This window comes from Ornithorhynchus anatinus, chromosome 3 (assembly GCF_004115215.2).
Source record: "Ornithorhynchus anatinus isolate Pmale09 chromosome 3, mOrnAna1.pri.v4, whole genome shotgun sequence".
In the NCBI taxonomy this organism is placed as follows: domain Eukaryota; kingdom Metazoa; phylum Chordata; class Mammalia; order Monotremata; family Ornithorhynchidae; genus Ornithorhynchus; species Ornithorhynchus anatinus.
In genome coordinates this window covers 29,928,907-29,956,181 of record NC_041730.1, presented here as the reverse complement: position 1 = coordinate 29,956,181, position 27,275 = coordinate 29,928,907, and the positions used below count along the sequence as shown (strand labels likewise).

The 27,275-nt window shown below is 39.2% G+C and overlaps 1 protein-coding gene across 10 annotated transcripts in view; it reads left to right on the top strand.

Moving 5' to 3' along the window:
• The window catches only part of CD44 (CD44 molecule (Indian blood group)), a 91,231-nt gene extending 66,266 nt beyond the window's left edge, over positions 1–24,965 (top strand). For 3 of the 10 annotated variants that reach the window (XM_039911434.1, XM_039911439.1, XM_039911441.1), the window contains 9 exons: positions 113–286; positions 1,865–1,966; positions 3,581–3,727; positions 5,872–5,961; positions 6,916–7,008; positions 10,639–10,695; positions 15,027–15,092; positions 16,553–16,631; positions 21,602–24,965. In XM_039911434.1, the coding sequence (XP_039767368.1) occupies positions 113–286; positions 1,865–1,966; positions 3,581–3,727; positions 5,872–5,961; positions 6,916–7,008; positions 10,639–10,695; positions 15,027–15,092; positions 16,553–16,631; positions 21,602–21,815 (1,022 nt within the window). In that variant the 3' untranslated portion in view covers positions 21,816–24,965. The remainder of the gene's footprint in view (positions 1–112; positions 287–1,864; positions 1,967–3,580; positions 3,728–5,871; positions 5,962–6,915; positions 7,009–10,638; positions 10,696–15,026; positions 15,093–16,552; positions 16,632–21,601) is intronic. The other 7 variants (XM_039911435.1, XM_039911438.1, XM_039911437.1 and 4 more) reach the window with 7 other exon arrangements.
• Positions 24,966–27,275: the final 2,310 nt, after the last annotated feature.

Here is a 27,275-nt window from a genome sequence, read left to right as displayed (position 1 = left end):
CACTATCCCTTAAACTATCTGTACCCACAGTAAGAGAGCAGGACATGCCATAAAGGAAAGCCCTCATTCCTCAAGCATTGTATTTATAATTGATTCCACCTCACCATGACAGATGGAAACCTGCAAGACAACTCTACCCAAGATCCCTTGAAAGGTGTTTTTCACCCTTTCTCATTCTTTGAGGACAAGTCTCCCATTCCAACTTCTACCCCCATGAATAATGTGTCATCTGAAGTTACCGAAGTACTTTTTCCTGGAGCACCTGATTCCAAAGAACAGCAAACAGGTAATTAGGCCACACAGTGTAAATTGGGGATGCAAGCATCCAATCTCAGTGTGTCAACAAATCAACAAACTCTCTGGATCATAACTGTCAAGTAAGCAGATGTGTAAAGCAAAACTATAATGAGCTCTAATCAACCTAAATAATGTTATTTAAAGATTGCTTGGTCATCATTTAGTTATCGCATTTCTGTAATTGTGTCCTGGCCCAGTAGCCTCAAAGCATATGAACACATATGAGCAAAGAACCCTATCTGTTTGTGTAGGCACATTGGTGTGTGGGTGCCTTTATAAATGTACAGGAACACTATCTGAATTTGGTAAAAGCAAACTTGAAATGAATCCCTAGGAAGAAAAATAATTTAAAATTTAATTTGTATACAACTATCAACTATAGTCCAAGTGTAAATTAAATTTCACATGAACAGTATAAGCTAGTTCAATAATTCTGGCACTTCTGATGTTTAAATATTTTTACTATTGTCTTTGAAAATCGGAGACCGAGTGTTGGTGAGGAAAGAACCTGTTTAGCATAGCATAGACTTGGTGTGACAAACTGCAGTCCCAAACTATCACTTTTGTTTAACAGTTCAGGAAATGGTTTGATTCTGAGTGTTGCTGGTGGTATCATTTTCAGTTTTTCTCTTCCTTCGGTTCTGTGGTTCATTCTGCTAGAGAGTCACTGCTGAATCCTCTAGTGGAGTCAAGTTAGAGAACTAGTAACTATGCTGGACAGTGAAGCAATGCTAGTGGACTTCTACCACTAACTGTTCTCAAACTCTCTGTTGTTAGCGTTGGCTTCTCCTCTCAAATAATTCTGCTTTCAAAATGTTATTTTGTCACTGGATTTCAACTAAATGCTCTCTTCATCATTTAGTATTACAGGAAGTGAGCTTGAAAAAGGACCTAACTTTTTTTTCTATGAAAGCATTTCTAAAAGTGAAAAGCAAAGCGAGACGGAAGGTAGACTTTCTTAATCTAATTATCCCAGTGGAAGGTTAAAGACCTTGACCTATAGATGCAAATCTTAGTTATATTTTGGTCCATCGAGAGTGGTTAAGTCCCACTCTATTCTTGTTCCTACAACCACTCCCTGCAGCCTTGCAAAAAGACACTTATCCACATGCCAAGGGTTCGTAATGATGTATGCCAGGAGATTGATATTTTGTGTTTTACAGGAGGGATGTTTTGTGAATATTTTGAGGGTCAGCAAATTGTGGGAATGATACATTTTGGAAATCTATTTGTAACACTGATTTAGCAGATTTTCAGTGAGAGTTTTGGGGTTTTTTTCCCAAGGGAAAGGTAGAAGGGTATTGTTTTGGTCTTTTGACATGTACTCTTTGCTTTGTCTTTTCTGTCTCTGTCTCTTCTCTCTATGTGTGTGTCTCTCTCTTTTTCTTTCTTCCTTAAGTTCCAGCAATAAATTGCCATCCAGCACCCACTGAAAGTTGCTCTCAGTTGCTGGTTTAAGTAGTGAAGATAAACCCTGGCTTTCCAAGGGTCTATATGTTTATATGGGATTGGGAGGTGAGTGCTTAGAAAATAATCCTAACAATCTATTAACCCCTCCTTGTAACAGACATGAGCGATGATAGAAGTGCATCCCAACACCCAACAACAGATCCCAACCCAAGTTTGGGAGAAGATCTTGTCAGGACAGAGTATCCTCAAAAGTCTACTTGTAAGGAAAATGACTCCTACTTCAGCTGTTCCTCTGCTTAGGCTGTGACTTTGATCTTGGTGGAGGGATTCAGGATCAAATACCCTCTGTGGAGGGTATTAGCTGGGCTTATTGATAGGATGCATCTGGTGATCATTTCTTGGGACTCTTTTAGGTGATTTGTGGTCTAAGCATGTCCTTTTCTACAGTGATTATTTTACAACTACATTCTCATTTTCTAAATTTGGGTTATAACATGGGGAAATCATCTGGGTCTGATTCTGAGGGACTGATCAATGCCTACTGATCAATGCCTTCTCAACCCACATTGCCTTAAATGTGCAGAATGCTCTTTGGTTAATTATTTTAAAATACTTAACTTTCTCTATTAATCACCTCACATTAATCTTCATGTGATTACAGTTTGATGGTCTAAACACTAAAGTCAATAATCTATCTAGAAAATTGATGAAATAATGACTTTTTTCCAGTTTGATTATAAGACATGATCCAGATAATTGAGACCAAAAAATATACTTTGATCTCAATTATCCAAAAATAGTTTTGTGCCCTGATTGTACAGTAAAATACAAAGATAATTTGGCTTAATACTCAGCATAAATATATGGAGAAGTCAGGGGAGGTAACTCTCTTTTCTATACCTTTGCATGTCTCCATCCCTCTTTCTTTAAGTTCTTATTGGTATGAGTAGAGTTTGGAATAGGGTATTCTTCATGGCTGCTCATCATCATCATACTGATTGACAACATTTATTGAGTGCCTGCTGAATGCAGAACCCTGAAATTTGGGCCTCTGGGAATACACACTATAAATAAAAGATGTGGTCCCTGGTTTTAAGAAACTGGTACTTTGACACATGTTTAGTGGTGGAATGATTCTCAGATTGTTTGCCCTTGGGAATCAGGATCTTTACAGAAAAACACCAAATGAAGAAATCAAAGCTATGTCAATTTTTATTACAAACTGATACTCATAACTGAGGGTTTGCTGCATAGCTATGAAAGTATTCTCTTCAATTTAAGGAGGAAAGGCCCCAGTTCATGTCAGGACAGGCCCTGAAATAAAATGAAAAAGAAAAGTGGGAGTTGTTTAATCCATATCTCTTTACTCATAGACCTCTGAGCTATGTGAGCAAGTTTTTGTAGCCAATTTCTTTTCCTCTAATGAGTCTAAAGTGGTTATCATGGTACTGGTGTGGGTTCTAGTCTCACTTCCCCAACAGAGGCAAAGCATTGTTCATGGCAACCCATTGTGTTATATCTGCTTTTCTCTTCCCTGGGATCTTTCTATATCCTTCCTTCCTTGTAACAGTGGTGCAGCTAGATCAGGATGATCTGGGGTGAGAACTCACCCCACATTTCTTTGAACATGGGACTGACAAGGAAGAAGGCTTCATGGCATGTAGAGGAGCAGGCAAGGAAATTCTTCCACCAATTGGTGGCAAGTGCTCTGTACTAGTCACACCTATCCTTTGCTCTCACCTTCCTCTAGCACTTAGCCAGACTATTAACAAGTAAAGATGAGGTGAATGCATAGCAGGAACTAAGGAGACCATGTGGTGAATGTTGTGAGCTGCAAATAAAGGATTCACAATTGATTCCACCATCACCATAGCAGCCGTGGATCACACCAGGGATGGAAATCTTCCAGATCACACAACCCAAGGTCCCCTGGAAGATGGGTCCCCTGTTTCAACCACCCCTATGAATGAGGAGAAGTCTTCCGAAGATCCCATGATTTTTCCTGGATATTTCCCATCAGGTAATGAGGTCATAAGAAGTCAACCAGTTTGAATGTCAACATATGGTATATTAAAAATCTGAACACTAAGCTGGAATACAAGTTCCAGCAAATAAGTTAGTAAGGAGTAGTAGTAAGCCTTTGATAATGTTGAGAGTTTCTATTCATTTTCTCATTATAATTTATATTTTTTTTGTTATTTTAGCTGTCATTCGTATGTTGATACATATGCCTACAAAAGTCCTTATGACTCTTCCTTTTTTTTTGTAAGAGAATTTACAAGTTGCTTTCTGGAATTTTTCCCTGAGCTATTGTTCCTAAGTAGGAAACCCAAGAAGCAACTTTAACTTTGCAAAAACACCCCATGACAATAGTGTTCAGGTTGTTATCTCTTCAATAATAATAATAGCATTAACCACTTACTATTTGCTAAGCCCTGGGGCAGACACAAGATAATCAGACTGAACAGTCCCTGACCCAGACAAATCTCAAATATAAGGAATGCAGAGAACAAATATTTTACCTTTTCACTGCTCCAGTTTCCTTATTTGTAAAATGGGAACAAGTAACTTGCCCAAAGTCACCCAGTAAGTCAGAGACAGAACTAGAACTAGAAATTGGTTTTCCTGAAACCTTAGCCCCATGCTAAGCAGCGTGAAGCAGCGTGGCTCAGTGGAAAGAATTGTGAGCTGTATGACTTTGGGCAAGTCACTTCACTTCACTGGGCCTCAGTTACCTCATCTGAAAATGGGAATTAAGACTGTAAGCCGCACGTGGGACAACCTGATTACTTTGTATCTACCCAGCGCTTAGAACAGTGCTTGGCACATAGTAAGCGCATAACAAATACCAAAATTATTATTATTATTATTATTATGCTCTTTCCACTCAGCCATGCTGCCTCCCCTTGCTATATATTGGCACAGATCCAGGTAAAAATCTCTGTGCAAATAACATTTTTCAAATTATTTCAATGTGGTGCGAGATACTGTAGAGAAATTGCCTCTCCCAAGGATCTGGTCAATATCTTAAGGATGGAGAGAAAAATTTAGAATAAAGCATGGCCCGAGAATGTCTTAGAGGTAAATAGTAAAATGACATTAGGCCTCAGATTCTCTTCATCTGTTTACTTCTCCCCAGAAGGTACAAAATAAGCAAAATCAGTATCCTTTATGCCTCACCTAAAATGAATTGTTACTCTACCTGAATGAGAAGCAGTGCTGCCTAGTGAAGATAGCACAGACTTGGGAGTCAGAAGGACCTGGATTCTAATTCTGGCTCCACCAATTGTCTGCCTTGGACAAGTCAATTAATTTATCTGTGCCTCAGTTACCTCATCTGTAAATTGGGGATTAAGATTGTGAGCCCTACATGGGACAGGGACTGTGTCCAACCTGATTAGCTTGCATCTATCCAAGCGCTTAGTAGATTGCCTGACACATAATAAGTGTTTAACAAATGCCATAAAAAAAAGCATAGACAAGAAATTGTTTTTGAAAGGTTAAAAATGTTTCTTTCTTTGATGCTGTGGTGACTGTAGGGGGATCAATGCTCTGCTCAGCTAGTTAAAATTTACAGCAAAGAGAAAGACACCTCTATCTTGGCCCCTAGCTATAATTCATGAGCAGCAGCTAATCAGTAATCTCATACACACTTTAATTAGGGGTATGTGGTGTTGCCCTCTGGTTTCAGTTAGTTCTGGAGTCTTATTTTGCTCTTTTTTCCCTACCTGGCTTGAAATCAATGAATTTCATTTTAAGAAAAGGAAAACTCAGTTCTGCCAGAGCACAGGTTTTCACTGCAAATTTTTTTTTAGAAATTAGCAGCAGAATTAAGAAATGGTCTTCCTACAATACCTGTTTTAATGGATCTGGAACAATGTGATATGGGAAGAAATGCATGTGCAAGATGTTAGATAAAGGGAGAATACCACAACTGATGTTTTCTTTAACATGAAGTTCTTCAGGAGCTCACTGCATTAAAGGAGAAGTAGGAGGTGGTGATTTGGGTGAACATTGCCAATGGGCACTTCCACTTGCCTCCTTTCCTATATTCAAGACCAGAACATTTTCTAAACCCAAAAGGTGGAATGAATGGATGGGTGAAAGGTAGGGAATGAGGTAACAAGGAAATGTTAACAACTGAGTCAACCCTCATCCTCACAGAGCAGGATCCCAGGCACAGTACCTCCAGTCCAAACTCAGGTTTGGAAGAAGTCGAGGAAACCACCAAGATGCACCCTCCAACAACTCAGCGTAAGAATCACAACTTCCAGTGGTTTTCCTAAACATTCATTCTGCCTCTGCTACTGACTAGTCAAAATTAAGGGTGACCCTCTGTGTCTGTGGTGAAGGAAGTGAATGGAATCAACTGTCATTCATGCTATGGGAGCTGGTATTCTGTGGAAGCTGGCATTTCTTGACTTTTGGGTGTGCAGTGATTTTGGTGATGGTATCTTAGCCCTTTGTGAGTGGCTTGGTGGCTTTTGCTTTCACAATAATTTTTATAAATTTAAGGTCAATTAATTTTTAAATAATATTGAATCACTTTATATTTGGGATAGAGTGGTAAGACTATCAGAAGCAGTAGTCTGCATCTTGCACCAGTATCTTCATTCTTATCACCAATTTGACAGTCATTTTTGATGTTTTGTGTCTGTAATTCTGATCTGCATAAGTGATTACAATTCTGACTCACAATCTCTGCTTTCTGGCTAATATAATAAATAGCATAATGTAATGGTTTTTATGGTATTGATGTAATATTTCTAAATTGATAAATACATGGAATATGTGCTGACTTTGAGGAGGCAATGGTTAGTTCACTTTAGTTCATTCTCAGAATATCTAGCATCTATCTAAAAACAACTTCTGATCTGGGATAATCAGGGGAAAATGCAAATGATAAATGTGTACTTTCTTTGGTTTTATGGGACAGAGATTGATTTAGATAATTCCTGTGACAGCACTGCTGAGCCTAAATCTATTACTACCATTTTTTGGTCTTCCAAAATATTATCAACGGGAAGATATTGTTGATTTGGAAAATGGATGATGTACTCTTTTTGATTGTCCTTCACCTTTCTGCTCCTATTATTTGCAAGGTATAGAAACAAGTTGTGTTAATAGTAAGAAATGAAGGTAAGATGGGCTTGGGTGTTGGATATGCAAAGACTAGAATTAAAAATGATCAACCAATCCTCATAACAGATGTCAAAGGTAGAAGAGGTGAAAAGCTTCCTGAAGATTCAACCCAAGATCCCTCGGAAAGAATTATTTATCATTCCCCAAGCACTAATGAAAGTGAGACTCCCATTACAACTTTTCCTTCAAACACTCAGTCATCTGGAGTTACTGAATTTATTGTTCCTGCAGACCCTTATGCTGATAATACAGGTAATTAGGTCATTAGCTACTTGGTTTGCACTCATCTGAGGTAAAAGCAGTCCAGCACATTATTATGAATAGCTTTTCATATTTTTCAAGTACCTATGATGTAATGATGTTGAGGTGATAAGGATGAGATGTAGGTTCTTGACTCTGTGGTGATTGTATAGGGAATTTTTTTGTCTCTGCTGATCTTGTGGTCTGTGTCTGTCACCCAAAAGCCTTCATTTGCACTGCTCAAGGTTCTGTGATCATTAGTTTTCTTTGGTGAAGGCCTGGTAGATATGCAGTTCTCCTGACTGAACCTTCCTGGTGGTGGTTGTGGTGGTGAACTTTGCAGGATTTTCTGACTATATCTGTAAACTATGAGTTTTATCTCTTCTTTATTGGTGGCTTGGCTATATCATATCTTTTAAATTGCTAAGGCACCTGAAATATTATTTTTCAAACTACTGTTTTCCTATGTTTGCTGGCCAGCTTATTTGCATAGATCTATAAGTTTTCTGAAAGACATTATTCATTACAAAAGAAATCAAGCTGAAGGCAAGTTAGAGGTTTAATTAAAAATGTGTGGGTCTAGTATTGGCCTTGTTCAGGCCACTGATTTTCCTGATCATCAGATATTTAATCAGAATTACAGGTTTATGCCTGGGAAAGCCTGGTAGAAATTTTGTAGGCTGATAAATCTTATATTTGCAGAGATGGATTAAGAAACTGTCTTCCTTCTTTTCTACTCCACAAGTAAAGACATGGTCTGATATCAAACCTTATTCTGGAGTGAAAGTAGAATCACTAAATTAGCCCTCAAGAAAGCACCTGCAAATATAATTCATGGTAATTCCCCAGGAGCACAGAATGAGAACACTTGCTGACATCGGTCTTGTTTTAGGTTCTGTATTTTATTGGATTGTTTGGAGTTAATGTCCCATGATCCAGTTGTCACAGAGGGTATATACTGACCTCCAGGGTTCTAGGATGGACCTGAAGGCGACATTAGTCAGTCAGTTTTATTTATTGAGCACTTAATGTGTGCACAACACTGAACTAAGCACTTGGGAGAGTACTATACAACAATAAAAAGATACATTCCCTACCCATGGTGAGCTTACAGTCTATAAATCAATTGATCAATGTTTTGTATTGAGTGCTTACAACATGCAGAGCACTGTACTAGGCTCTTGAACTACTGAAACCTGACTCCAAACTGCGATCCTATCTGCATGTTACACCTCTCTCAAGTTAGCTTTTCTCCTTGAAAGGCCAAAGATGGGCTTTTCTACCCAATACTTCTCTACCGCAAACATGCTTTACCCACACAAAGCAAATTATTTATTTTAAGATAACTTTTAAAGCATGGACAAGTCAAATTCCTGTTTACTCCCTCTCTACCGCAAACATGCTGTACCCACACAAAGCAAATTATTTATTTTAAGATAACTTTTAAAGCATGGAAAAGTCAAATTCCTGTTTACTCCCTCTCCCTTTCTAAGATTAGAGAAAGGAGATAGAAAAGTGCAGACAGTGGTTCAGGAAGTGTGCTAATGATCAGTTCACCCTCCTTGTATTAGATGAAGAACCCCATCATTATTCAACCACTGAAAAGCATATTCTGCACAATGCTGATAGGACAGAGCAATCTACTGTATCATCAAGTAAGGGTTAATATCTAGTTCTTATACTCAAATTGTTGCCATTTCTACTGTGGAGAAATCTGAGTGGCATTTTACTATGCCCTTAAGGAATAATGGCATGGAAATCATGAACTAACATTTCCGAGAGTGTGGCACTTGATTTTCTTTGCTTGTGGATAATTTAGTGATTCCTGCATTGATAGTTTGGGACCTATTGTTTCCATATTACTTTCATTTTCCAGGATTGTTAATAATGTTTATCAACTGGAATGCTCCCTCGTTAATTGTCACATTTGTGATCTATATTAAAAAATCATCTGCTTAATTCAAGTTCTTCATCATTTTAATATTTTGGGCCCCAAAGAAAACCCACTCTGACATATATAGGTAATTGAATAATTTATCTCTATGTCTACCCAGTCATAATCTGATTGTCATTTTCAAATCATAATGATATTTATGGAAACTTAAAAGAAAGAAACTATTGAATACCCTAAGGGAACCTATATCTTCCCATACATTTTTCTTCTTTGTTTTTTCAATGCCAAGAATTAAAACCTCAAGAACTGTGGTAGTGATGATGGTAGGGATAGTGGTGATTCTCCAGATGTTAGGTTTATGGTTGTTTGAACCATTATATAGATGAGGACAAGAGTTGTGGTCATTTCTCAATACAAAATTTATGGGGAACTGGTTCTTCTTTGGAATGGTTCAGTAAAGAAGCTGCATCTCCTAACTCAACCTACCCTAAAAATGTGGACTATGTTGATCTTGTGCCAGTACAGATGTTTTAGGTATTATTAAGGATCAATTATAATAGCCATTTTATCAAATCTCTTACCTTCTAATTAATGGGATTTTCACATATGATATGGAGAAATGTGGAATTTTGATTTATCTATTGCAACCAGTTGTTGCTGGACTTAGTAATGCATGCTCCTGATGTCCAAATCTGGACTCTCTTGGTGATAGATAATTAACAATTCCATTTTCTGATTACTTGGTGCTAATGGCAAAGCTATCTAATCGAAAGATGATTGAATTTGTGTGATTCTCCTTACACTTACCACAGTGTTGTGATCCTAATTTAGGATAATTTAATCTTAGTTGATGATTGCCTTCATATTGAGACTTTGATGGAAGGACTGTTGGGTTGGTTAATTGCTGAATAATGTTCTAATGATGAACACTGCAGAATTTTCTATTACAATTTTATCAAACATCTTCAAACATATAGACTAATGTAATGTATTGCCTTTCAAGTGTAATACTCTTTTGCTAACACACATGTGATTCCAACGTGCACATTCAAATCTCTTATCTTTTTACTTTACTTCACTGAAATATCCATTCTTCAATTCACTGACCCAGAGTTCATGCTCTGGAGATGGATAAATCTCTTGTGACTACAAGACTATATGGTCTGAACTGCACTGGTAAATTATGCAGCTAATTCTGGCCAATAATGCCATTATCTGGATAATTCATTCATTTGTTCAATCATATCTATTTAGCGCTTACTGTGTGCAGAGCACTGTACTTAGCACTTGGGAGAGTACAATATAACAATAAACAGACACATTCCCTGCCCAAGTAAACCTCATTAAAGAGTTCTTCAGATGGAGGTATATGGTTTTGCCACTGGATTTACCCTGGAGCTTCTTTCTTTATTTGCTATTCCTAACACTTTGTTTCAGTTCACTAGATTTCAGTTTAAGGAACTCTTGTTTTCACACTAAGTAAATTGAGAGGTGAGCAATGAATAATAGAGTTGAACTCCCTCTCCTATGCTTTTTTTGCTAGATTAGTGGTAAAAAATAAAGCTTTACTTTCATCATAACTAGAATTCAAAGGAAAGAGAACCCACAGATGATGGTGCAATTTAAACTTACTGTAATATTGTTGATTTTAACAGATGAGGATTTACATCAACTAACCAAGAAGCCACACGCAGACATCCCTAATGAACATGGTGAGTTGGTGGGGCCTCCCTCATCTACCAGGAAGGCCACAGTGAATTGTGACTCGATGATTAGGGTGGTTAAGAGGCTCCTTCTGGCAAGAAGGGGATCATTTATGACCTTTGAGATGGGTTTAGGAATCAAGTCCCTGAGTTTCCATCTCCTTTCTTCTCCAATATCTCAGTTCATGAAAGAGCCTATAAACATAAATTTGACTTTTCCAGTATTCTGCTAATTCCAATCATTTGTGACATTAAGAAGATGTATGGCCTAGGGGATAGATCATGGGCCTGGGAGTTAGGAGACCTGGGATCTAACCTCGGCTCCACTACTTGTCTGCTGTGTGACCTAGGGCTAGCCACTTAACTCCTCTGTGCCTCAGTTATCTCATCTGTAAAATGGGGATTAAGGCTGTGAGCCCTATGTGGAACAGGCAATGTGTACAATGCAGTTCCCTTATATCTACCTCAGTGCATAATCCAGGGTCAGGCACAGAGTAGGTGCTTAAAAAGTACCATAAAAAAACATGGTGACAGTCTATCAATACATATGTGTAAGTACCCCAGGCCTTTGCCATCACAAGAACTAAAAATCTCTGCCAAGAGCTAAAGGTGAAGATAACAAGTGGTAATATCTAAATTAAGATAAAGTGACATTAATAGAATGTAAGAATTAATCATATTTGCTGAGTACATACTATGTGCCAAGCACTGAACTATGCATTCAGAAGAATTCATTCATTCAATCAATTGTATTTACAACAGAAATAGAAGTCATGCTCCCCCCCCCTCAAGGAATTTACCATTAATCATGGGAGAAGACAATAAAATAAATTGCAGGTAGGAGGAAGGTAGGTAAAGAGATATCTACATGAGTTAGGCTTAAGTAATAGGGTACATATGTGCTATGAAATGTAATGAGTCTTTAGGTGGGTTAGAAATTCTGAAGTGGCATTTGGGAGATATCAACTTGAGAGAAGAAAGATAACTTGGGAAAAGCATCCTGGAGGATATGTGACTTCTGAAGGGTTTTGAAGATTAATAGAGCTGTAAACTGTTGGATTTGAATAGGGAGGGAGTTCCAGACAGTGGTTGGTGTGTGAACAAGAAATCCATGGCAGAAGAGACAAGAATGAGACAACATAATGAGAAGGGAGAAGAGAATGGATAAATAGGAAAGAGAAAGTTGATTGAATGCTGGAAAGCCAATGGTTAGGAATTTCTTCTTGATGTCAATGGGAATAGATGACCATTCAAAGTTATCTACAAGATTAGAGTATGCTTTTGTAATATGCTTTTGAGAACAGCTCTTTCTCCATGCAAATAAATTGAACAGTCATGTGGTTTTCTCCAATTTTAATAGGTTATAAACATTAAACACAAATGGGGCATCCCCGCTCCAAACAACTCAAATCTTATCCTTGAGTGTTTGTAACCTTCAGAATTTAAAATATTTAGCTATCTTTTGAAATCCATTTGTGTAAGTTCATTTTAGGTTCTTAGATGGATTTTTCCATATTGGGAAATATTCACAATAATAATAATGTTGGTATTTGTTAAGTGCTTACTATGTGCAGAGCACTGTTCTAAGTGCTGGGGTAGACACAGGGGAATCAGGTTGCCCCACGTGGGGCTCACAGTCTCCATCCCCATTTTACAGATGAGGTAACTGAGGCATAGAGAAGTGAAGTGACTTGCCCACGGTCACACAGCTGACAAGTGGCAGAGCAGGGATTTGAACCCATGACCTCTGACTCCAAAGCCCGTGCTCTTTCCACTGAACCACGCTGCTTCTTCACAATATGGAGAGCAGTATGGCTTAGTGGAAAGTGCATGGGCTTGGGAGTCAGAGGTTTTGGGTTCTAACTCCAGCTCCATCACTGATCAGCTGTGTGACTCTAGGCAAGTCACTTGACTTCTCTGTGCCTGTTACCTCATCTGTAAAATGGGGATTAAGACTGTGAGTCTGACATGGGACAATCTGATTACCTTGTATCTACCCCAGATATTAGAACCGTGCTTGGCACATAGTAAGCGCTTAACAAATGCCATTATTGTTATTATTATTACTATTCACCCATACATAATGGGGAAGTGTTCTCAGTTCTCTTAAGAGAGCTAGGAAATAAAAGTGAAAGAGAATGGAATTCACTTAACCCTTGCTCCAAATGAAAAGATTATTTAAAAATTGTTCCCTCTTTGTTATGTTAAACTCCTGTTCTAACTTGGGGCTCCTCTTCATTATTTTCTGATACTGGGGAGGTAAAAAATGTATTTTTCCAGAAAACAAGAGAATGCATAGTACTGTGATAATATAGCAACCTAAATAAGGTGAGTCATTTGATGATAAAAGTTGCTATCATCCCAAACTCACCATCTATAATGGCTCCAGATCTCAAATGCATCAGGAAAAGTCATATGACTGAAGATTTGTAAATAAGGTCTCCCTTCCCCCTGTTTCTCCCCACTCTAGTCTTCATTCTTCATTCAAGATGATCATTCTGTAGGATCATCTTCCTACAGAAACGCTCTGGGCATGCCACTCCCTTCCTTAAAAACCTCCAGTGGTTGCCCTTCAGCCTCCACACGAAACAAAAACTCCTCACTCTTGGCTTCAAAGCTCTCCATCACCTTGCCCCCTCCTACCTCACCTCCCTTCTTTCTACTGCTCACTCCGAACACTTCACTCCTGTGTCGATCACCACTGAGGACCCTGTCCCTCATTCACGCCTATCCCACCGTCGACCCCTGGCCCACATCCTACCACTGTCCTGGAATACCCTCCCTCCTCATGTCCACCAAACTAACTCTCTTCCCCTCTTCAAAGACCTACTGAGAGCTCACCTCTTCCAAGAGGCCTTCCCAGAATGAGCTCCCCCCTTCCCCTCTGCTCCCCCCCACCTTCTGTCCCTCCTCCTCCCCCTCTTCCCCTCCCCTCAGCACTGTCCTCATTTGAATATATTATTTATTACCCTATTTATTCTGTTAATGAGATGTAAATCCCCTTGATTCTATTTATCGTAATAATGTTGTCTTGTTTTTGTTTTGTTCTGTTTTGCTTTGCTGTCTGTCTCCCCCAGTTAGACTGTGAGCCCATCATTGGGCAGGGATTGTCTCTATCTGTTGCTGAATTGTACATTCCAAGCGCTTAGTACAGTGCTCTGCACATAGTAAGTGCTCAATAAATACTATTGAATGAATGAATGAATCCGAATCTTCAAGAATTCCCAGGCAACGTAATGATTCACCATGAATGTTGAGGCAATTCTGGCCCCAGGGCCATCTGGAGTAGGAGGCCATCATTTATAGACTCCATTTCACCAACTGCCTGGGAATCTGGCCTTTCTCATCAATAACTATTTTCAAGACCTCTAGAATGTAAACTCCTTGTGGTCAGGGTACATGTCTGCTAACTCTGTTGTATTTTACTCTCTCAAGCCCTTAGTACAGTGCTGTGCACATTGTAAGCACTCAATAAATACCATTGATTGATTGACCTCCAAATGCCAAGTACAAGGTCTGATTGTGACTGAGTTAACAGAGTCATTTAGGGCACCTTTTGGAAGGATGGAGTTTTTATGGCTCTAGAAAGCAAAACGGTTCTTAGAATTTGCTAGTTTGTTGCCTGCCTTCAAGAGAAATGAGGAAGAAATTCAAAAGAAACTGAAAGGGGAGGCATAATTTTGATATTTCATAGTACTTTCCATACACTGAGAATATTTCATTATATTTATTTTGTACTCAAAGATCAGAAGATCTTTCAGCTTTAAAGTACTGGACTAGCCTCAGACATAGTTTTTATTACTCAATCTTTATGCTTCACCTAGAACCCTCATTGCTGTAATGTGATATTTTTCACATGACAATCATTTCTTCCATATGCAATTTCTAGAACATGAGATGTCATCTGTGACTTACTGAGTGATTTGGTTCAAAGGAGCCATCTGATGTCAGTCAAGAGGATAAGTGAAGAGGGGATTGACTGGGTAACTGATCTCTAGGAGACATGAGTTCCCCTGTTGCCAGTGACTAACTGAACACCAATAAGCTCCATACAATTCACTTTCTCTCTCACCGTCTGGAATCACTCTTTAAGAGTAACTCAGGAGGAATTTAGGCATGGTGGGGAGCTGAGAGATTTAGGGACCTATCTCGTGAGGGAATTCTCACTTGTCTTTGAGAAGAATGAATCACATTTCCAAAGTCCAGTGCTAATCAGAATAATGATTTTATGTTAGGTTTTTTTTATTTCAATTCAAAGAATTCTAAAGAACTTGAGATTGTGTAAGAAGTTCCTGAATATTATCTGAAAGTAGCTAAAATATGTGTTTCTAATTTTCTAGGAACCAATGAAGGGAGGAAAGATGCTGAACCCACCAGTGCTCCACGGAGGAGGCCCCAAATTCCGGGTAGGTTTAAGATGTGGCGAGATCTTGTGGTCACCCACACCAGATCCCATTGAACTTCCCACAGTCCTGTTGTAGCATAAATGAAACAAAATTAAGTTCAGGGCCATAGTCTAAAGTATAGACTCCCTATGATTCAGCTCCATAGGCTGGGCCAAGCAAAACACTTGCTACTTTTATTGCTAATAATAATTGTGATATTGCTTAAGTGCTTACTCTGTGCCAAACACCATAGTAAGTGCTGGGATAGATGCAGGAGAATTGGTTGGACACAGTCCCTGCCTCATATGGGGCTCACAATCTAAGTGGGAGAGAAAACAGGTACTGAATCCCCATTTTACAGATGAGGAAACTGATATGCAGAAATGAAGGGACTTGCCCAATGTCACACAGCAGGCAGGAGGTGGATCCAGAATTAGCAGTTCCTCTAACTCCCAGGCCTGTGCTCTTTCTACTAGGCCACGCTCCTTCCTCACTTTAATGTTACAGATAATAGTGAGGAGCACTTTATTATAGCATTAGAATTTGCAATAATTTTCATTACTTATTCCTCAGAAAGGTCAGCATTTTAATGCCATATTTCAGATGAGGAAACAGGCCATGCTGAGCACGTAAGTGAGTCAGTGATGAAGACCAGAATGGGAACTCACAATCTCTGTCAGGGTAGTCCGATACGGCCTTGAATAACCCCCAACATTTTGGTTCAACTTGATCAGAGGCAGTCGCAGATCACCATGAGTTCAGCCCCATGCCTGGGTCAACACTTGCCAGGGGTTAAAAATACTTCGAGCCTCACTTTTCCGGGGGCTAGAACTACCATCGGGACCTGTAGTCCCAGCAGTCCAAAGGGAAAACTGCCTGAAATGAACTCATTGCACATTTACAAATGCACCATCTGTGCCATAGCACCCCCTGGCCCTTACGGCCCTAAAACAGGGTGGGGAAAAGGCAACTCTCTTCCAGCTCAAGCTTTTTTGGTGTTCGTTTTAGCCCTGTCCTGTCCAAGCCCGCCCAAATACTGGGTTGGCTGAGATCCATGGGCTAGCCCAGCCCAGGCAGAGATTGTGCTCTGACATGGTGAAAGTTTAAACCTTAAAAATTCTGAAGCTGGGCCCTTGTTGCAGTTGATTTATTCTGTTTTTCTAGCCAGACTCTGAACAGCGGTAAGGCCACTGGCTAGACATGAGAATGGGAGAAAAGTGTCTTGGGGAGTAACATAATTTGAGGTAAATGAAATTCAGTGTTTTGAAGTGATAATTGTCATGTGCGTATTACACCTGCGTGCCCCACATAATCAGATGAAAAAAATTTATCCTCTAAATAGAAAGGAATCTAGCTTACCTTATCACATTGCAAAGCGGAAATTCATTTGAGTGGATTTTATGCTGAATTATGCTAAATGAACCCACATATGAACCCACATTTCATATTTTATTTGCATATTTTATCTTCCCCTCTCTCAGAATGGCTCATTATATTAGCATCCCTCTTGGCCTTGGCTTTGATTCTCGCGGTCTGCATTGCTGTTAACAGCAGGAGAAGGTAAGGAAATTATCTAATGAGATTTCAGTTAAAACCATAACTATTCTGCTCTCTTTGGAGAAGGGTGAGTTGTGAAATGCTTTATTAGCTTTGTAGAAATCCAGAGTGTTGTGAATTGGCGAATGGTTTTTAAATCAAACTGATTTTATATTCTCCGGAGGCTGTCAAGGAAAGCCTTTGGAGGATATGAACGGCTACAAGGAAGAATTTCTGATGTGAGAATTATTGAATACTAAAGTGGGTGATTGAAGAGAAATCGTGGCATTTCTTTCTCCAAATGTCTTTGAATATAGGCTAGACACCTATCTCTCTGGGATGATTGAGTTGTAGCCCTGTATTAAGAGGGGCAGGGGACTAGATTTTATGATCTTTGAATTTTTATTCAATTTTATACCACGACCAACATTAGTTTTCAACCATCCATGAAATCAGTAGATAATTAGATTAGACTGTAAGCCCGTCAATTAGACTGTAAGCCCATCAATTAGACTGTAAGCCCATCAAAGGGCAGGGACTGTATCTGTTACCCATTTGTACATTCCAAGCACTTAGTACAGTGCTCTGCACATAGTAAGCACTCAATAAATACTATTGAATGAATAATGTTAGGTGGTATGCAATATGCAATTTAGAAAGCACATTTTTGCATTACGGAATTTTATTAGCTTTGTCCAAAATAAACAGACTTTATGAAGCCCTTAGGTCACAAAATCCCTAAAACAAAATAACTTGGATGTTGTCGACCCAATGCTAAAAGATGTAATTCAGTGTAGAGGTAGACCAATGGTGAATTTTAGGGTTTGCATTTGATCTCCTGCTAAAGTCAGATAGGAGACCCACCCTTCCCCAGATTAATATATAATTCTTTCACTATCTCTGGCCTCCCTCCATGTCTCATAAGCTCTGAGACAATTTAGGAAAAACCTCAGTTACTCTGTGGTGCTCCTCCTTGCTGATTTTGTTGCAATGGTTACCTAACATTAAGCTTTATGCCAAGAACAACAGAGTAGACATTTCTAATCATCTGATAGAATCAAGCCATTCAATTCCAAACAAAGTTACAAGGATATGAGATAAATAAATAATATTGCTGAAGAAAAGCTGCTGAATTACAGTCTCCTCTCCTCAGGGTATGAGAGGAATGATAGCTAAAAGGAGAATGAAGGAATGAGCTAGCCAAAAGTATGACTACTTTGGGAGATAATTAATCAATTGAATTGAAATCATTTCATTTGAACCGCCTTCTTTCAAAGAATCATTTATAGTTTGGAGTTGTCCTCCTCATTTCTTTTAAATTATTTTGAATAACAAAATAGACATTTCCCATAATTGAAAAAAGAGGGTCTTGTGTCTCCGAATAGATGTAGTTTATATTCACATATCTTGTTTCACAAACAGTTCTTCTTTACCAGCGTTACTATAGAAATGTCAAAGATGAAATGTCAGCCATATGGTAAGATTCACGAATGGCCTCCCAGTTGTTCATTAGAGCAGCTGGAATCTGCACTTTATGGCTGGCTAAACTACATGTCGGTCTCTGTTTTGTCTTCAAAGCTTAAGGCTCATTTCAATTCCCCTTCCCCCTTGCAAATAAAGTAAATCTCCATAGAAACAGACAAACAGAAAGCTGTGAACCAATGCAACTGGCATGAAGCTGGGAAAGATGATGCCTAGATGCAATGAAATGCTCTGTTCTTTTCTTATGGCTGAAATTGAATTGTTCATTACCAAGGGAGGTGAGTGGAGTGTGCTGGGCTGTGTGCTTAGTACAGTGCTCTGCACAAAGTAAGTGCTCAATAAATACCACTGCTTTTTGCTATTGTTATTTTTTTATGGTATTTATAAAGTGCTATGGAGCAGGCACTGTACTACGTGCTGGGGTAGATGCAATATAATCAGGATGGACCTAGTCCCTGTCCCATATGGAGCTCACAGTTTTAATCCCCATTTTATAGCTGAGGTAACGGAGGCACAGAGAAGTTAAGTAAATTGCCCAAGGTCACACAGCAGACAAGTGGAGGAGGCGGAATTAAAACTCAGGTCCTCTGACTCTCAAGCCCATGCTTTTTCCACTAGGCCACATTAATTCTCAGATTGATTGATTTATTGTGTAGTTTACAGTCCATCTTAAGATCCTATTTACTACTAGAGGTTGACTCTTTTCAGGATTTTGTTTAAAGAAAATCCAGAATTACATTTTCATGGGGAAAGTCTGGGTTGAAATGAGTACAGTAAATTAGGGCTAGATTCAGAGTTCACTTGTGAATTGCTCCATGTGTGTCAGGGCTCACTGAGAGCTCCAGAAAAGGGGCAAGAGAAGCAAAATGGGGACTTTCAAAGTTATTTCATATATTCTATTTCCAGAGCACCTGAAGAGCTAAGGTGGCTGTTTTAGATTGAATGACAATTTTTTAAACAATGAAAATATTTAGATCTCATAACAGGGAAAATAAATAGACTGGAAGCAGTAAGGTGGAGCAGGGAACAACAAATTCCAATGATGATAATTGGATTGATTCTTCTCTAAAACAATGGGAGGATGGGAACAGCTGATGGTTCATCAGTGGTCACAGACCAACATCTCATAGAGGAACCAAGTGTTTGCAGTTGAAACCATATGCCATCTGAGACTAGGTCAGCTCAACTCACACACACACATGCACCAAATGACCATTTGAAAATGCTGCACTAGGGAAAAGAGGGAAATTGTTAGACTGCCAGATTAGTAATGCAAATGTAATGTACTTAGAAGAGGGAAGTGCACTGAAACATGCAAATGTATAAATGCTTGTAACTCCTGTCAGTTTGAAAGAGAGAGAGAGTGAGAGAGAGAGAGAGAGAGAGTGTGTGTCCAAATGAATTTCATTGAGGTATGCAAAGCCATAGTGTAAAATGTCATGCTTTATTCTCCATTTTCACCAGAGTTTAGCATTCATCCAATTTAACTCTTGGCCCTGACTGTGAGCTTTGTTTGTTTTCTCTAAAGAGAGCCTGGTAAAGTGAGCAACCAACCACATTATGACAGTGGCAGCTATAGCTTTATTCAGAATGTTTCAAGGGACCTCACCCTATTTCCCTTACTATTTTCCCTTTTAGAATAAAATGCTTGCAAAATTCTGATCTTTTTAAATTTTTCCTCCATGTCACCTTATAAATAGATAAGTAGTACTACCCTTTTTACAGAGGATGACTGAGGCACCCAGAGATTGAGTAGTTATCCAGAGACGTACCAAATCATGCTTGGTAAACTCACCTAGGTTTATTTGGTTTTTCTGTTCTCTGATGATAATGATGATGGCAGCATTTGTTAAGTTCTTACTATGTGCCAAGCTCTGAACTAGGAGCTGGGTTAGACACAAAATTATGCGGTCGGATACAGTCCCTGTACCACATGGGACTTTCAGTCTTTCAAATTTCCCATCACTGTCTCTTATATTGTACTCTCCCAAGTGCTTAGTACAGTACTCTGCACACAGTAAGAACTCAATACATTTGACTGATTGTCAGGGAATCCTGCCAGTGCCATATCTGTCATTTCTAGTTGAGATGAACACCACTGAAGAGACATGCTGCAGGTGGACCCATTCAGGAGATTTAAAATGACCCCCCCCCCGACCCTGAACTACACAGAGAGGCTGAACCACTGTCTCAATTCAAGGCAACACTGTCATCAAGCAGATGTAGTGCAGATTTGTGGACTATATACGTGGAGTGACATAGTGAGTTGCTCAGAGTATCTTGAATAAGAACATTTCAAATGTGTGTATTCCTTTATATTATTCCCAAGCATTTTGGCATCAGTTATCTCTTTTTATCCCCAACCTATCCCTATGTGGTAGGGATTGTACTCTCCCAAGTGCTCAGTACAGTGCTTTGCACACAGTAAACACTCAATAAATCCAATTGAATGAATGTTCTGTGGGCTGGAAGCCCATATGAAGGCCAAGGGAGCAGCCATTTTATATGTCCAGGGGAACCCCTTCACCCAGAGAACTTTCCCCAAGGATCTGGGGATCTACTGTCAGACCTCTCCCCAGTCCTCACATCTCCTTTACCCCCCTGTGCCCAGTACTAGCCAAAAATGGAACGATTTTATGGGGTGGAATTCCTCTCCTCAGAAGGTCAGGTTAGTCATGCTAACCTGACCTTCCAATGTGTATCCGCTTGAAAGAGTGGGGAGAATCAGACTGACAGAGTATAGCATTGTTCATTCGAGCACCTTCTGTGTGTAGAGCACTGTACTGAATGCTTGGTAGCATATAATAGAAGACATGATCCCAGCTCATGAGACGCTTACAGTGTAGCAGGGGAAGAGGACATGAAATAATTTATAAATAATAGTAATAGAATTCAATGAGCATCCATTTGGTGGGGCACTTGGGTGGTTCAGAATAAAGAAGTGATTTGTTCCTTGCCCATATAAAGCTTGCACTCTAATAGGGAGACAAACATGAAGTGCTCAAGTAGAATATGTAAAATGATGTGTACAAAAATGCAAAGAGAAGTAATGAGTGCTGAAGTAATAAGGTGGTGCAGAGATACTGAGATGGTAGTAAGAGGGGAGAAGAAAAATTGGGGAAAGGCTCCTGAAGGAAGAGAGGTTTCAGAAGTTTTTTGAAGAAGGGGAGAACTGTGATGGAGCAGATGACTTTTAATCTTCCCAAAAGAAGTCTAGAAATCCTGGAAGTGACACTAAGAACAAAATGGTGCACATTACAAAACAATTGCCAAATCAAATCAGTCCGTTGGCAACAGATGACCACAGTTTGGGTATATTAAAGAACAAGTTGACCTGACTGAATGAATGTGCAGTTTCATGGTGAATTATCTTCACCTGTATCATCAGTTCCACCTTGCCCTGAAATTCCTTTGCTATTTAATCTTTCCTAAGAAAGCCACAGCCGTGCCTTGGCTCCAATCACCCCTATAATTCTATACATTTTGGGTTTTTTTTGTTTTTTAATAACTAGGTGTGGGCAGAAGAAAAAACTGGTGATTAACCGTAGCAATGGAGCTGTGGAAGAGAGGAAAATGAGTGGACTAAATGGAGATGCCAGTAAATCTCAGGAAATGGTGCACTTGGTGAATAAAGAACCATCAGATGAGCGGACGGGACAAGATGAGTTCACGGTAACTGATGAGACCAGGAATCTGCAGAACGTGGACATGAAGATTGGGATGTGAAGACAGCATCAGTCATCTTTGTCAGGAGAGATGGGGGAAACACCAATCAATGGAACTGGGACAGACACTTACAGATGCAATGTGCTACTGATGTGTTTTATAGCAAAACTCCTTTCTCCTCCTTTGGTTTTATTTTTTTTTTTTCTAATTCAGGTACAAGTTAGAAAATTGACATTGCTTTCTGATATAAGAGCCCAAGATTTGCTTGAATTTAGCAGATACCAGTTCCTACCAGAGATCTGCTTCCACCTATGTGTGCTCTGAAGGGCAGCTTGCTGAAACTAAAGTTACATTTCTCCCATCTCCCCTCACTTCCCCAACTGATTGCAGGGTCCTTCCTTTAACATTAGAATGAGGTTTCTGAAATTTCCCCAGTTTAAACTCATGTAACAGAGAGTTAGAAAAATAGAGCAAAAATTTAAAGAAAGGGGCTCCCCCAAAGCATATATACCAGTAAGATTCATAGGCATATAGCATATTTTACTTTCTTGGCATTTTCAGGGTGTGCCAGATACATGCCCACTCTGATGTCTCTAGAAAGTTTGGAGTCCTTTTCACAGCAGCCACAATGGGAAAGCCCAAGCTTGAAGCTATTTAATTCTAGTAAGCTATTTATCTTTGTTCTGGGAAAAAAAACAAACCCTGGAGACCCTGTTACCAGTATGGTTTTTGTCTTTTGTTTTCATTGTCAGAAAAATGGGAAGGCTTTCTTAAGCTGATCCATAATAAACACCTCTATTTCTGCCACTTTACCATTTGTGCTGTTATCCTTTAGTTGCTAAATTATCTGTATTGACCACTACCCTGGTTTACTGACCTGAGAAAATACTTTTCAGTGATTCCTAGGGTGCATTGATTCTAAGACTCTTGATATCCTTGGCCCAGGTACACCAGGAAAAATCTAGCAGCAGGTCAAAAAATATAGCAAAATGATTATTTCTAAAACAAATGCATTATAACTTCTCCCTCAGAATTTTAATTGCAAGGGGTGGGGCATGAAGGTTTTTTATGTTTAATTACCAGCTGTTCCAGCAACTTGCCACAATTGAAAAGCCACATTAAATTTGTATGACCCATGCTTCTTTGGTCCCATTTCATCTGCTGTTTTGGACTCCTATCTTACTAATAATCCCTATAGAAATAAGCAGAAAGCCCTCCAACTCTCCAAACCCATGGAAGGTCCACAGAAATGAAAGGTAAAGTGTAAATAGCTAGAATCCAGTTTAATACTGAATACACCTTTGTTTCTTTTTTCTTTTACATAGTTTTTTTTTTACTTATTTATCTATTTACCAAAGCCCAAGTCACACTCTCATAGGAAGTTAGGAACTTGAAGTTCCAGCTCTTTCAGGTCTCAGTTCATTTGCCTTCCTAAGCACCTAACTTACTGGAGGGAGGTAACTGAGTAATGGGAAGATTAAAACTTCGCATTTGATACTTGGCGAGAAACCCAATAAATAGCAGCTTTTCTTCCCCTAAACCATGATAAACTGCATTTACAGTGGAGCCTGTAGGCAATGCATTGAATAGAGAGTCCACTAAAATAAATTTTATTTGGAATTTAAGATGTTGAATCTAGGAAATGGGTCACAGAAAACTACCCATCAGGATGTTTTACAGCCTGAATGGATATCTGCATTTCTGGTAACATTTCTCCAGCCAATTACCGGGGCCTGACTCATAAAAGTAATTGACCTTGAGACTCAAACAAAGGGAAAGTGGCCTTGGAAAATCCTTGAGCTTTTCTCCTTTGACAATGTTGGCTAGTTTTCTCCCCAAACCTCTGACATCTTCCATGTAATTTAGGTCAGATAGACTGGTGTCCCAAAGAGGTATTTTCTGGAAGAAAGGCACCTCCAGCTTTGGACATTTCTCTCTCAGTTATGTATAAAAATCTGGAAACATCACCACAACACTCTTGGGCCCTTCGACCTCACATATTCTGACCCTTCTGGTCAGTCACAGTGATGCTTTGCCCTCTGGCAAATGCATCTCAATGGAGCAGTGGTGTGGTATGTGGCCACCACCATGGAAAGCAAGAAAGGGACTCTCAAAATGGGGAAAATATTGTTTGACAGGGAAACCCACTCACAAACATACACAGACACACACACACACACACACAGACTCTCTCTTTCTCTCTCAATCCTTACACCATAGAAATTGTTATTCTGCCAAAACAGAGAATTTTGATTTCACAAGTTTGAAATGAATTTGGTTCAACTGGGAAACCAAACAACTGACCAAGATTTGTCTGAAGTGCCTATTGTTTATGGTAGACCTCCCACTTGAAATACTTCTCTAAAAATGAGTAGAGACTGATGAGGTTTCCACCCCCCCTCTTGGGTATTAATTCATGTAGCTGGGCTGTTTACTAATATATAACCAATAGAGCCAACCTGGAAAATATTTGTTTTCATCATTTTATTATTGGAAGCAGTATGGCATTCTGTTTTATCATGTATGTTGATTCCATCTTGTTTATCCCACTGGTTTGCTCTGTGACCAGGGCAAGGCATTTTATCTCTCTGAGCCTTGTTACAAAATGGGATTATTAGCACTTTCTTAATTGCAATGCAGTTGGGGAGCTAGAGTGTAACCTTTTTAGTCTACCATTATAAATCAACCATGTCTCTTGAGGGCTGTGCTTAAATTAGTACTGTGTGAAAAATGAAATTGGTTGAGACCCAAGCTTTGGTATGTCTTTTTCTGGTGAAAATATTCCTGGAATGTAATTTACCAGGAAACAGATAGTGCATGGAGATGATACTGTGCCAAGATTCTGCCGGAGAGCAGTGTAGGTGGCTCCTTGTTTCTCTTGCAGAAATTGTGCACTTACATTTTAGACGGTAACCATCCTCATACATTCAAGACCATGACATGACTTTTCTTTGTGTAAATAGTTTGCAATGTGGTTTTTTGCAATGTAGATTTTCCCATATGTAAAAAAAACCCAGTTATTTGTCCTTTTTACAATGTCCGACTCTTCTCGGATTTGTATATTTATTGACAGACTAGTATTATGAAAGAAAGTACCTGTAAACTGCTAAATTGAAAATACATATCGCAAAACATTAAATTGTTATAAGTACCTTCGAAAATAAACTGGACTGTAAATTCTCTAATATATAAGGGGTCAGAAGGATGGATGAAACCACTGATTGTTGACTTTGTCGATGCCTCGCTATCTAGGTTGAACAATGGGTCTAAAAGCTTAAACTGTGCATTCCTACCATATAAATGGGGACTACATTAGCAAACCAATAGGGAAAATAGAGAATATTAGCAGGAAAATTTGGGCATTAAAAAAAGATGCAAAAAGGTTTTGTTTATTATTTACCTTAAATGATCTGGATAGAATTGCCTCAACTTGAGCAAAGGAAGCAGGACTGATATCAGGCAGAAGCTGATTATGTTCCAAGAGGCAAACTGGTGGGTTGGTTTTATCATCTCTAGAATTATATTTAAAGTGACTGGTATTGCCAGTAAAATGGTTAAAAGAGGAATATAGGTTATGTGGGGTTCAACAATGTGAGGTTCTGCAAGGACTGACTTCTGAGGCAAACTAAATATAACAGTAGTCAGCATAAGTAAAAGTAGTATGTTTAGGGAGGTAAAAAATAAGAAACTTCCTTAGAGACCAGTTAAAAGATTCAGAATGATGTCATTAAGTCAATAAAGATATATGTTAAAGTTCAGGATGGCTTTGATTAGGGCTATAGATAGATCCTCCAAAAACTCACCATGTGACAAACTCTGAAAGTAGACATTTGTCCCATAAAAATTCTAGACTTTGCCCTAACACCGTTTATGAGGCCAGAGGTGCTGTGGTGTCTTGACAACTAAAAAGTCAGTTTCAGGTGGAATTGAGTTTTTCTGGACACCCATCACAGGAGCCCAGATTATTATCAGTATCAGCAGTCTTAATGGGCCCCTATTGAGTGCATTTAGCTTGTCCTGGGAGTTTGAGGATCATGTGAAAGAAATAAAATATATGATCCTTGACTTCAAAGATCCTATGGCCTAATGCTCCACCTGGTATGCAGTGTCAAACACTATTGCTACCTATTCTTCAGTGGATGACACGTTAAAAAAGACCCAGCTCTTGGAAAGGTCTGTACTTTTCTGTCTGTGAGGGAAGTCTAAATGCTTTTAGAGAATACCCCTGAGATGCTGGCTGGGTGTAGTAGCCGGTGACATAAAGGTAAAACTGAAAAGAAGGTAGTTGTCTGAATAGGATGAAAATTGGTGGCATTTTAAGGGGAACATATTTAAAACTGTACAGTGGGAGGATTCAGTCTCACAACTAGAAAAACTACCCTGGGTCCCCTCTCTTGGTTTTTAAATTTCAGATCATCGTACTGCCCAAATTCTCATTCTCAATAATGTTCCAGGGAACATCACTGAAGCAGTTTCACACATGCAGTGGCACAACTGCACCACTGGAAGCCCCATTCAATCAATCAATCATATTTATTGAGCTCTTACTCTGTGGAGAGAAGTACTAAAAGCTTGGGAGAGTACAACAGAGTAAGTAGGCACAATCCTTTGCCCTCAAGCAGCTTACAGTCCAGTGATTCTCTTATCCAGTGATGAAAAAGGACCATGGCATGCTTAGGAAGTCAAGACTGGGCCCTTGCCCTTTTGAGATCATACTTTTGTCTGGAGATTTTCATTTGGCTTAGGCCTTTCATTGCTCATTTTTTGCCCATTCATGAAGCTACCTACAGGTGGCTTCAATCTCCTGGGGTTTTTAGTGCCTAGACTTTCCCAAGATATTATAATAGTAATCATAATTGTAGTAATTTGTTAAGCGCTTATATGTGCCAAGCACTGTACTAAGCATTTGCCAGGCTGCATCCCTGAAGTTGAAATGAGTGTTTAATATTTGAATGGAATGTATAGGGGTTTTTTTACTGATTTTTGGAAAAGATGTTGCTGTTTGAGGGAGTGGAATGTTAGCATTCTTTCATAGGCTGCACTGGAAATTTTCTAGGACTCTAACCTGGACCTACACTTTTCCCTCCAATCCCCACTTCCCTGAAGTCAGCTGGGTAGAAGTCCCTTTACAGAAAGAGGAAACTGAGGTGCTTGAAAGAGCTTCCTTGCACTTCTGGGTGAAAAAGAACCCCTAAAGAAGGGCTCAATCTTGTGCACATTGTTTATTCTGATGGTTGAACTGGAGCCATTTGCAGAGAGCTTCTTATGTGCCAGGCCTGATATCGGCAAGGACAGTGGAAGGCATCTGCCTTCTTGTTTGCAAGGTTATATGGCTTTTCTCGATAGAGGATTTTTCCATGGTCTGCATAGCACCTAGCAATGCTAAGGCTTATTTATGTTGAATAATAATAATAATAATAAACCTTTTTTTCAGACTTGCTCAAATTGTGTAAAAAATTACTTCCTGGTTTAGACTTCTGTCCAAGGAGATCCTTGGGAGTAGAAATGGGGAATCTCCTT